Here is a 13,060-nt window from a genome sequence, read left to right on the forward strand (position 1 = left end):
AAAAAAAAAAAAAAAAAAAAAAAAAAAATCAATTTATGAGAGAACTTTTATTAATAAAATATTTTTTTTAATATACTTTTTTTTTTTATCCATCCAACATAATTTAATAGGCTAGTAATAAATTATTAGCGTATTTTTGATAACAATATCGGAATAAAAGATCTCGATAAAGTGTTATACATATATAGTCGCACAAAGAGTCGTTTTGTGGTAGATATTATACTTCCACACAATGTTTCATGAAATATTGATACTTGATACTTTTCTTCGATCGTAGTGTAACATTCGAAAAAAATAATTCAATATTCTCATCAGTATTTTCTCAGACATAAGAGTGCGTTAAATGTCGGAAATAAATCCGATTTTTTAATTCTCGATCGGCAATCGTTTTTGCGTTCTTAGAAGGAAGTTTGGGTGAAAAGAGAGAACATCCCCTTTTCTCGTTAACAACTCGTGATGCAGTTTGTTCTCGAAGGGCATGCGCGCTCGCAGTTGCACGAGGGCTGTTGTGATTAGGGAGGGGTTTTGCCTGATACCAGTGATTCAGAATATACATTTCCAAAAGTGTTTCATCGCATAATATTCTATAATCGCGATCGGCTAATAACGCGGAAATACGTTATTCATTGAATCGCGCCGTTAAAAACAGACAGCGATGTCCTAAATCTACCAATTTTTACGCGGGCGTACGAGTGTCACTATGCCTATCAGCTGGCCCTTCATCACGAACGTGAGTACGTTAGTGGCTTCTAATATTGACTGGTCACAATGCGACGCAAGCTATCTGACTGTTTTTGTGTTCTCTTTCGTCTCTTGTGTGCGAGATTGCGATTTTCGCTAGATACGTATTTTCGCATGAAAAATAAATATCATTCTCTCTTTGTCATCGAGATCATTAACAATAAGATGATATACAAGTGATATATCAATGACCTCGAAAATCCCATAAAATCGATGAAAAGATACTCTTTAAACGAGTCGTTCGTTCCAATAGTTCGTTGTACTTTTGAGAAATTGTGACTTTTATTGCAGTAAAGAAATGCAATGAAATATCTCGTGATATATTATATACAAGTATATGGAAATAAATATAACAATTCAATTATACATGATAAATTCGATTTCACAATTTGCATCCGCTCGTGACTAAAATAATAATGTGATATTATATTTTTAGGTGTTTTAGATATTGTCACGGATATCGCGTTTGTGATAACGGAAATAAAGTCGGTAAGTGAAAAATTTTATTTATTGGCAGTAGAAATATTCTTGCACAACTGGGAAAAACATGTATGTCATATGTATACGTGTAAGAGTATTTCGATTATAAACGTAGGAAGTATAGAATGCGCATATATCTTGTTATCTATTAACGATTCGTACGCCAAAATTAGAAGAAGAACGCGAAGAAAAACGTCTTAAAAGTATACATATATCAAAATATATGTATGTTTATCTCATCATTTCAACTAGAGAGAAATTGTTCCAAATTGGTAATCATAATTGCGATACCAATGATAACGGCGTAGTTTTATGTTTGAGAGAGAAAAACCAGGCTTGTGAGACATTGTGTTTTTTTCTCAATTTTGGCGCAACATTTGTTTGATACGTGCAGTCTGTATTTCCTTGATGTCTATGGTTTCGACCACCCCATTATATGACATGACATCGAAAAAGTTCGTACTCATTAATGTGCAATAGTATAATATAAGCTGACGTATAAATGCTAGCTATAAATTTGATAAAGATATTATAATGATATTACGATGTAAGATTCTTTCCCGTGTGCCTTTTGTACAAAAAATGACCTCACTAGAGAATGTTACGTTGATCTTACTCGACGAAAATTTTTCAATTTTATATGCACTCTTAATGAATAGATTGTTGTGTATTGACCTGCATTTTTTGACACCGAGCAGATGTTAGCGTCATCAAAGCGTCGTAATTCGCGAGATGCGGGTTATTGCGAACTTGGTTCACGCGACATTACGCGTGCATGAAGCCGAGCCCTCGCCCACGCCTTCGAGCAGGACAGCAGGACTGTTCTCTCTTCTCTCCTCTTCTGTATTATGACGTTCTCTCTTTCTCTCTCTCTCTTTTCTTTGCTCTGTACGAAACGATACGAACATTTATTAATAGAGATCAGACTTCGCGTCGTGTGGTGCCGTGTGCAAACATCCTCCAGCGAGATGCGGATCGTGTAAGAAAGCAGTCTGACTCAGAATCCTCGTCGCGGAAAAATAATTCTGCCCGATCGTATGGGATTCTTATTAAAAGAAATGACTCTCGATCGTGTTCGATGAAAAATCGACGGCTATTGGATTGCGTCGATATAATCGGTGAAAAATTACCGATTGCTCTCGATATCTCTGTGTCGTTTTATATTGTCGCGAGGAATATCTAATGATCCATACTTTTCGTGCTAGTGTTTTATCGATCGAATAAATAATTTTGAAAATTAGATTGTTTTATAGATAATTTTGTAACTCTTTGAATGTGCGCGCGTATGTGCGTAAGTAACATTTTACGATGATTGGTACGGGTGTGTGTTTTTGTATCGTGCGGTTTTACACGATAATCTTGTCTTTCGATTAGTATGACAACTATTTGATCTTAAGCTGAAGAAAAGCCTTTGTTTCTCGAATAAAATATAAAATGTTTAAAAAATATTTAAAGCTCTTCTAGGATATGTCGCGAAAGGAGTATAAGTAATAAAAAAATAATAAAATCTGGAATTATATAAATAAGAAAAAGACGTACTTTGCATCAAGCGTCATAGCACGTCGCAGCACGCTAAAAAAGTGTACAAGTTAATACATATGATGCATTATCGTGTTCCGAAATTGCGATAACGAATCGTCGCATCGGTATCAACGTTACGTCACAGACTATCGTGATATATTGTATATATATATATATATATATATATATATAACTACATTCGGACAATTGGCAGTTCGTTATACACAATACACACGGACGGAAATGCTATTATAATATAACGGCCATCGGGGCTGTGTGAACTCTGACGTATCTTGTCAACGAATAATGTTAGTGCTGTTGTTGTGCATCATTATGAAGATAGCAGAGTTTTCCGTGGGCCGAATGTGCTCGCCGCCGCTGACGTGGCCATTGCCGCCCACTTGCACTAGGCGGTGTAAATGTAAACGATGCAAGCGGTATAAGAGCCCTTTACCTAAGCATAAGCAGTGTTGGCAATCCTGTGAAGATAAATATATTTCGCGAAAACGTAAGACGTATACCATTGCGCCCTCGAGTGTCGATTTGTCGCTCGCGAATATGCTATAATTATATAATTAAATTTGTCCTGTTTAGGAAGCATAATGTTTTATTATATGTATGTATGTGTATATATATATATATATATATATATATATATGTATGTATGTGTCTGTGTAATTTAATCTTAAATAATTCTGTTGGGATTGTAAATTATATTTTTTCCGTACTGTGCGGGAAATAACTTATTGAATAGAGAATTTCTAAAATTTCGAAAGTTTCTTGCTATGGGTGTTTCCAGCAAGGTACACAAATTACATAGTGTAACACACAACACAATACTACGTGATCGGCTGTCAGATGAAGAAATTTAAAATTCTGTATTTGATAGCCAATCGATACTGCGTGTTAAGCCCGTATCAGACTATGCATTAAAGATTGAGATTCAAGATTCAAGATTGAAATTTGACCAATCGGAACAAAGAAATTTTAATCCTTTTTGTCCTGATTAGTCAAATTCCAATCTTCAATCTTTCATTTTCAATACGTAGTCTGATACGGACTTTACACTGTCTTCTGTGTACTTTGCTGGAAAACATCCTATGACAGTCAATCGATATAGGTATCCTCTTTCATGACGCAGCCTAACCAGCCATTTAGATAGAAGAGGATGTAGGTATCCGACCATAGACATAGTACTATGTCTATGTATCCGACAGAGCTCGTCGAATGACTAATACAATAATGAACTTGGGGTACGATTTTATTTGAAGTTTGTCGACATTGATGAATGCGGTGATTGGCTATTGAAAGATAATTTCTAGAGTCTCTCGAGATTCTAAAAATTCTCTATCCGATAGCCAATCACCGCATCCGTCGGACAACGACGGTCGACGAACGTTAAGTAAAATACTTGTACTTGTACTCTTTCGAAATTGGGTTACGTTCCAAAAAAATGTCCTCTCCGAAGAAAATTTTACTCGATGACCGTTCCGAAACTTTTTTGAGCGTTTCCGATTGATTCCAGACCGGCGATCGAGTAAGATTTTCCTCGAAGAGGAAACTTCACACATTTTGGAGCCTAACTCTGATAAGAGAGAAAAAAAAGAAAGAAAAACAGACAAGCATTTCGTGAGAGTAGTACGAGATTGTGATGCGCTATTTGGGATATTTTTCTTCAATTTTTATGATACGAAACAACGAGTTGTCGAGACTTATTACGATGCAGGTTCCTCGATAAGTTTTCGTCGCATTATTATGTTGCTGATAAAAACTGTAATATAAACAATTCTCCGTAAGTCATTCCTTAAACGGACTTTTCTCGCACATTTGACGAATGTCGCTTTATATTTTGTCAATTCAATTAAACATTTTATATAGCAAATGAAAACTACATTATCCATATTTATTAACTATGTCATTATGATATTTTAATTGACATTTATGATATTTTATTTGATATTTTATTATACGAATATAAAAATGCTATATTTATTTTTACACTTGTTCGTGCGTATATGATTATATGAATACATATTTTTCTTAAGGTATACATGATATAGCCTAGTTTTCTTTTCTTTTCCCAGTTGCACAAGAAGGCATAGCAGTAATGGAAGAGCCACAAACTCCAGGATCTGATTGTAACTCTAATCCAGCGACTGATTCCATCCAGCAGGATTTGATTGGCTCGGAATTTGTTCAGGACAATGTTGAATATCAATGGTTTATTGATTATGGGTAATTAACTTAGCACTCTTGTATCTATTTTGATATCATTGTATCCTTAACAAAAATATATATATATATATATTTATTTTTATAATTTATAGATATAGAGATGGAGGACTACATATCCATCCTAGTGTTATTTCATCACTTTCTGTGTCCTATTCCTCCAAGGATCTAGGTTATTATGATGATCTTGCTCGTAATTTGGATGCTAATCTGGCAGAGATTGATATGGAAAGTTTTCGTACAGCGGATATACATACCTTGCTTACGGCTCTACCTGTCATGTGTACAGAACCAGCTCAACATTCTGAAGTAAAAATTTAATATAGAATTAATTCAGTCAACTATAATTAATACAAAATTATCATTTAAGTAAGAGCATAAGTTGATATTAGATGTAAGATGTAGGAATGTGTATCGTGCATATTGTAAAACGATTAATATCATTTATTTCATTTCTGCATTGCGAATTTGACACTTTACACAAACTTTCATATTATATAATAAGAATAAGAATCCAGTTTCTTTTTTCTTTTGTAATATTTTAAATTTGGAATATGTTCCATTATCACTACAGTTTAACTATCAAAGGGAACAATATGCCAGTATATCTGGATCTGTCATGGAAAAGCTTGACATCGGTTCTTCCATCAGCCCTCATACTAGTAGCCAGGTATGATAATGGCTATATATCAAAAATAAAAATCTCCAATACATTATAAAAACATAAAAACTTACAGTCATTGTAAACTCTTTTCATGTATTGATCATTTTTAATATAACAGGGTGTCTACTCTTTTGAAAAACATGGAAAATCTGGAATTTACTTTCTTTTTTTTTTTTAACCTAGGATATTCAAGGATTTCTTTTGTGAAAAATCAGGGAATTCTTATGAAATTTTATTAGAAGTTAGGAAATATTTGAAAAATTTCTTGTCGATAATTTTGCACTTGTATTATTATAAGCAATTGGCAATTTCGCCGATAAGCGAAGTTGTGAATTGTACATTTAAAATATATTATAAAGATATATCTCTCTCTCTGTTTATATATATATATATATATGCACAGTATCTTAATATATTGAATATGCAGTACATCTTTATTGTAATTTCTAGTGATAAAAAATGAAAATGTTATGTAAATGAAAAATGTTTATTTTACGAAAGCTGTTCAGTTTTTTTCAGTACATTTGCATATTTAGTATTTGAAACTTAGTAGTTCTGTGTTTATTCTTTGTGATAAATGAAAAATATTAAGCATCGCATACTATAAAAAAACTTATTTTAGAAAGTTACACCAAAAAATTTCCCAAATATTTTCTTTATCTAGAATTTTCAACAAAAATATCTGGAAGATCTGGAAGGGAATTTTTACAAGATTTACAAAGAATCTTTACGAGATTTAAGTAGACACCCTGTATAAACAATTTAATATAACATTTAATATTTACAGTCTAATGTCCAGACTGCTTACATTTTCTTGTATGGATACAAACATATGATATTGAAATTAATAAACATGAATCAAATAAAATATTAATAATTTCTAATGATAAAAAGACTAATTAACAGCAAATACATATAATAATACAAATTGAAGTAATTCACTGAATATTTACAAGAAGTATAAAGAAAGAAGTACCCTTTTTTTTTTTTCCCCCCTCAAATTATATACTGATCTCATACTGTTATATATTTAAAAGGGAGAGGATTCCGCGTGTTCCACCGCTGATACAATATCCATATGCAAGTCGTCATTGTTATTTTCTCCAGTAAAGGAAACATCAATGCTACCATCAGGTGGTAGCTATAGCGTAGATTCGCTGGACTGTGAAGACATGTTGCTCACTTGTCAAACAAATAATAAAAATAATTATACTATTGCTTTTGAGGGTAGCATAACTATGTATTCGGATGGCTCCCAAGATTTTGAAAGTCATGGTAATATGTGCGCTGCATAGACAGACTAACATAAATTAATTTTGAAAATTTCTTATAATATAATTTAACTTATACCAATATTTTTTTTTAATTTTTTTTTTTTTACTTTATTTTATTCCATTTTATTCCTCTTACAATTAATTATTCAGTATATCTTATTATTTTTAGATAAACACAAAACATATGAATCATCAGATGTATTCTATGACAAACAGAAAGATATGAAAACTATACCAGACTTATCAATGGCATGCTCTGATTCAAAGATATACACAACATGGAGTAATTTAAAATATTCCTCCATGAATAAAGCAATAACTCGTCATCCTTCTGGCAACAATAACATGATACCAGATATCTCACAAAATACTGTTAATCTAACACTTTGTGGGATGAGTAAACGAAGTCAAAGCTTACCGGATTTTTCTCGCGTTCAAAAGTTTCAGCATGCTAATATACCTGTTAATTTCAGTGTAAGTATAGATATGATCTATTTGTAATAATTATATTTTATGTAATTTTGTAAACGAATATAAATGTCTCAATGCAGGTTGATTCCACTGAATCAAATAATCTCATACAAAGGTTGGATAATTCTGGATCTATGAGTTATTCGACAAACGCGGAAAGTTTCGACAACACAGAGAACGCTTGCACGAAAAAACTACAAAATCTAAGTCTCGTTAGGCTCTTCATGAAACAAAAAAGCATGAGTGTGGAAGGAATGAGTTTTACTTTGGATCAGTCGGATTCCACCAGCGACAATAATGGTAGTAACAGTAGCAGCAATGACAGCGTAACCAACACGAATACTCAGATACAACGGCAAGATAATGTTTGCGATCGACGCGTATCCGAAAACGATTTCTCTATCAATTGGATCAGACGTGATATGATTAATAATCGTGATACGGAAAACCAGAGAGAAACTATGAACACTCTGAAATGTGCATCACTAAACAAAAATGATAAAGTCGAAATGATGTCATCCACATCGATTGAAGAATTTTCAGAGAGTATATCCAAATCAGCCTGCACAAGTGGTCAACAAAGTTTTGATATAATCAATGATCCTTTTGAGCATCAACAGAAAAATATCTGGGTCGGTTTAACGGACAAACAACAACCGATATTTAGAACAACGGGAATACAGGCGAATGCAGAAATGGAAGACAATGCAATTCAAACCTCCTTAATTTTTACCGCGGTCAAGGAAAAACATGGGCCTTTTTTGCAAGAAACAATAGTAAACAAGAAACCAGTTTATATTGTGTATCCTAATTACACATTACCTGATTTGTCGTTTCTCAAGATTAAGGATACTGAAATCAATAATTTAGCGTTAAAGCCGCACATGTTCGACAAAGATAACGTAGAATGGAAACGTACCATTCATTCGAATAAACCATTTTCATGTAACGATATTGATGCGTTGCGACAACGTGGGTTCGCACATATAAAGGATTGGGAGTCGTTGACATTTCTCTTGCCGTACGAATACAAAAAGATTTTGCACGATGTACCAGAAGTATCAAAATATATTAATATTAACGAGGAAGTTAAACGACCTTTGTTCTGTTTATCTCCTCCAGTGCGTCACAAAATTGGACCTATCAGCGAATTTGTACCGACTAATACTTCGTCAACGAGCAGTACCGCGACACAACCATCTTCCGGATATAGAGGTTCATCGACGATTTTAACCGATTCTTCGACAAATCAGCCACCGTTATTGAACAATGCAGTGAATCCGTTGTATTTATATCGTTATGATAGTATTAGTTCAGAAACTAGTCTGATGAACAACGAGAAGAAGATACATATGCTCAATCAAACGAGACAAGCTTGCCCGTCTCTTCCGAGGCGATCAGTATCGTTGTTGCAGGGTGAAGACGAACCTGGCTTTAATAACAGTAGAGTACCACCACGACCGCCGTTGCCTAGAAGTATTTTACGGAAAAACAAAATTCTGACGAATAAACGGTACAGCATGTTTGAAATGGGAGATGTGGGCGAACAATCGGAGGAACTATCCACAGAGATAAATAAGAGAATGTCTTTACAAGAACCGTACTATATGAACAATGATTTGCAATTGTTATACCACGGAAGAGCGATAGATTCTGAGAAGGATGTCGACGAGACAGAAGCGGAGAGATGTTTTAAAGGTAAGACTAAAAAAATTGCGCGGCGTTTTTCTCAATTTTGATAATAAATTGTTGATACATTTATTTACAACTTATTTAATACTTATTTAAAATTTTTTTTCATATTTGATAATAATTATCGCAGAGAAATTAAATGAGATTACAAATAACACAAACGTGGAATCGGACATTTCTCAGCATAACGACGACGATATCAAACAACTAGAGGAATATCTAAAATACAGTGCAATTTCATCACAAAGTGACGGAGATATCGAGAACGCGGAAGTTAAAGTGAGATCGCATGTAAGGAAATTTTTAGCTTTGAAAATGAATAAGGATCCGCTCATTAGAGATGCCGATATAGGAGAATCACAGAGAAAAACCGTCAGTTTTGCCGTAAACAAAAAAAAAAAACATCTAGATGCAGAGGTAAAACATTAAGCTAATTTTAGCACAAATAGCTTTTTGTAATTCGTCCAATTTGTGTGTATACTTATTATTTAAAAACTGTTAACTAATTTTAGTTAAATAATTTCAATGCCATTGTAAATGATCAAAATCAGGATCAGAAGATTGAGAATAGACTGATGGAGTTTGAAGAGAAGAGAAGTACGGATGTATATTTTATTTAATATAATTATTAAATAAAAATATATCTTGGAACTCTCTTAAATATAATTAATTTTTTTCTAGAAATGGTGTCGTCTGTAAATAGAGCGGTAGATCTTTTGCTAAAATATTGGAACGCCGACTCCAACCACAGTCGTCCTAATTATAATGAAAGAAATGAGTGTGCGCAAATCTGTTTAAGTACCTTGTGTCCAGCTTTATACACTATTATGTCAGATGGTTTGAAACCTTATTTGAACTCTACCTTTGGACCAATTACTAATAGCGTTTGGCAGATCGTGGAAGCTAGTTCTCAACAAGGACCTCTTACAAAAACCTTGAATGAATTGGTACAAAAAATTAATGGTGAAGATATTATTACAGAAGGAATGTTAAAATTCCATGCATTCGTATTTGGCTTATTGAAGTAAGTTAGATATTACGATCTTTTTATAAACTCTTCGTAGTTGAATCGTTTTATTAAATATTAAATCATGATGTAATTCATGTACATCTGTTTGATCACTTTTCAATTTGATCATAAAACAAAAAATATTTATATATTTATCTTGGTTTTTTTCAGTCTAAGAGCTCTAGACGCATGGTTCGCATATCTATGTACACGTGAATCAATTTTACGGAAACATTACAGTAACAACAGTTTATTCGTCGCGGCTTTAGCGAATGCTAATGCCCGAGAAATTGTCGATTCATTGTTATACATTTTGAATCCGCTTGCATTTTGTCCATTCCATTTGGATCTTCTCTATCAATATCGTCAATTACAGAATAGCTTTGGGAATATGAATAGTCATACTATAAATGTACGTATATTTGAGAAAATTTATCATCAGTTTTTTTACATTTGATATTGCATCCACTTATATGATGTGATTTAATAGGCCATGAGCTTTAGAAATGCCGATTTAACTTTGAAAGACCTCAAGGATGAGAAACCGGAATTCTGCGGAATGGTTTTTAGTCCGAAAAAGACGCGGCCGAAATCTCGCATTGCTTACAACGTAGATGACAAATATGTTGTGCATAAAGATGATTTTCAGGACCCAAAAAAGCATTTTGGCGCCTTAAGTTCGAAGACGTTTTACACATTAGATAAATTTACTTCTGAAGATTCCGAAGATTATACAGACAGTTTGGAACATTCTTCTCTAAATAGAAAGGCAAACAAGCAGCCACAACAATCGAAGCTATTAAATCCTGATTCTAAATCGAATGATGATGATGGTCTTTCTGGCGAAACAAAATTCAGGAAACTTCAAGAAAAATGGGAATTTATGATTGGCAAGGAAGGCAATAAGATTCAATCTGCAGTAACGACTCCTTCGTCGCCAGTTAGGACTTTTGGAATGGTAGGGAAGTCGAAGATACCTAGATTGCTCACATCACCGATAAAACAGTTTAACATTGTGGCGAATACTACCGGAAAACCAATGATTAAATCACCCATATCGGGAATTCCGTCGTTAAAAAAAACCGCTATACTTCCCACAACAAAAACGACACCGAAGAAGTCTATGGACACGAAAACGAAAAATACGACGCGGCGTACCAGTCGCGTCGATCAGAATATCCTAGGCGTCACACGAACTACACGTCCAAGTTCCTTACCCTACAAATCACATGGAATAACGTCAAATGACAAAAATGTAATCTCACCTCACAGACGAGCTGCTTCGACCTCTTTACCGCGTCCAGCCTTTACCGCCATTTCGAGAACGTCAGTTCCAAAACTTTCACATAAGTAAGTATATTGACGCTTTATATGAGTATTTACTATTTTTTAGAATCATCTATCTTTTGCATTGTAGAGAGTTTTTTTGCATTGGTTGCAAATATTCTTTGTTTATACAAGTTGGATCGTAATGTACTTTTTTTTATTATATATGTTGATTTATGTTTTATATCTTATTGCTTTGTATTTTAGCTTTTTGTTTTTTTCTTTTTCTCTTTCCTTAGATCCGTACGATAATGATTCGTGCGTCTCGATTGCAGAGAAGTTCGCACTCTCACTCACAGGATACCGTCGGATACCGGTCAGCTCTCGTTCGCAGAAGGGGAGAAATTGAAAGTAATATTAGAGATGGATAATAAATGGTTGTTGTGCATGAAAGGCGATCGAAGAGGTTTGGTGCCACGAGCATGTGTGCGCAGCGTTCAAACTTAGATCCTCTTGCCAACAATATTTCATGATCATAATTGTAATCATAGACTCGCTCAACACTCGCAATTGTAATGTCATCTTCGAAGCAAGGCAAAAACAAGCGAGTTGCGAGGGCAAGTTGAAAAGTTCAAATTAATTTCGGCATGATATAATAGTGATGTACAGTGTTAAATTTTAAGCTGTACAATTATATAATATGCATTATCACGCGCTTGTAAAGTTATTTTTAATCGAAGTTTAATTAAGATTACCTCGTTTCTATCGGAACGCAATAATAGTATTATTGCTAGTGACGCTATCGAGGACATAGAAATATCACTTGGTCATGGTCTCGAATGACATTAATATATGTAGTTTATAGGTTGACATCCATATTTAAATTCATTTGAATATATGCGCGAAAATAGGATAATGACTCAATATGTCCTCGACGAGTAAAAAGCCGATAACAAATGTATAATAACTTACACATATTATGAATGTAACTGTGATTCTAGTAAATAGGCAAATAAGTTTATTAGTATGTATACGCGGTGTACATTTCATTTTGATGTTTGTATACTGTGACTTTGTAATTTATTTATGTCCATACTTTGCACAACAATTCTTCATTCTCATTCTATTTGATGTACGTATCATCATGCTGGCATATATCTTTACAATGGCAATGATCACATTTTTTACATGCTTCGTGTATTTCCTGATATATATGTATATATATATATGTTAAGATATATAATATAAACAAATATATAAAATCTATCGTGAATTATATTTCTTATTATAGTAATATATGCTTGTCTATCGATTATAAAATTTAGTTTACTATTTAATTTAATAAAAACAAATCTATGCGATTTCAATTTATGATTTAGTAAAGCAACACTACGCTTCGATCTTGGCTCACAATCAGTTGAGCCGAGAAGCTGTTTTAAATTTAAAACATTTCTGCACATGTTAAATATTTTAAATAAATTTTAATTATGAGTATGTCTCTCGTCGCACACATTTTGTGCAATGTAGCGATGACGACTGAAACTCGCGTATATCTGTATATAACCCGCCAAGTTTCTAACCTATCTGCCTGTTATTTTATTGATATAATTAAATTTGACTACAATTATTAATTAGTATTAATTAATTAATTTATTAATATCGCTAATCTATGATTGTGTGTATGTGCGTGTATCTGTGCGCAAGTGCATG

The 13,060-nt window shown here is 33.4% G+C and overlaps 1 protein-coding gene across 5 annotated transcripts; it reads left to right on the top strand.

Annotated features, from left to right (window-relative positions):
• The first annotated feature begins 702 nt into the window (after nucleotides 1-702).
• On the top strand, nucleotides 703-12,579 carry LOC138940751 (uncharacterized). 5 transcript variants are annotated; one of them, XM_070309925.1, is made up of 14 exons: nucleotides 703-730; nucleotides 1,178-1,230; nucleotides 4,827-4,977; nucleotides 5,070-5,283; nucleotides 5,549-5,644; nucleotides 6,676-6,913; nucleotides 7,082-7,386; nucleotides 7,464-9,081; nucleotides 9,206-9,492; nucleotides 9,588-9,672; nucleotides 9,757-10,099; nucleotides 10,256-10,496; nucleotides 10,575-11,434; nucleotides 11,686-12,578. In XM_070309925.1, the coding sequence occupies exons 3-14, from the start codon at nucleotides 4,850-4,852 to the stop codon at nucleotides 11,855-11,857; spliced, it is 4,587 nt and encodes a 1,528-aa protein (XP_070166026.1). In that variant the 5' UTR covers nucleotides 703-730; nucleotides 1,178-1,230; nucleotides 4,827-4,849; the 3' UTR covers nucleotides 11,858-12,578. The 5 variants fall into 5 exon arrangements, with proteins under 5 accessions (XP_070166026.1, XP_070166021.1, XP_070166023.1 ...); XM_070309920.1 differs by lacking the exon at nucleotides 703-730 and adding an exon at nucleotides 1,920-3,250 and having other exon boundaries at nucleotides 11,686-12,579; XM_070309922.1 differs by lacking the exon at nucleotides 703-730 and adding an exon at nucleotides 1,920-3,250 and having other exon boundaries at nucleotides 11,650-11,773.
• Nucleotides 12,580-13,060: the final 481 nt, after the last annotated feature.

The sequence above is a fragment of the Polyergus mexicanus genome, unplaced genomic scaffold (genome assembly GCF_030449975.1).
Source record: "Polyergus mexicanus isolate NDT 795.1 unplaced genomic scaffold, iyPolMexi1.0 SCAF_17, whole genome shotgun sequence".
Taxonomy (NCBI): Eukaryota; Metazoa; Arthropoda; class Insecta; order Hymenoptera; family Formicidae; genus Polyergus; species Polyergus mexicanus.

Bases quoted from the DNA above. Each gene is read 5' to 3' on its own strand.
- LOC138940751 (XM_070309920.1), top strand. From the start codon at position 3,049: ATGTTAGTGCTGTTGTTGTGCATCATTATGAAGATAGCAGAGTTTTCC. The intron at 10,100-10,255 runs GTAAGTTAGATA...GGTTTTTTTCAG, and splicing joins TTCGTATTTGGCTTATTGAA to TCTAAGAGCTCTAGACGCAT. The intron at 10,497-10,574 runs GTACGTATATTT...GTGATTTAATAG, and splicing joins TGAATAGTCATACTATAAAT to GCCATGAGCTTTAGAAATGC.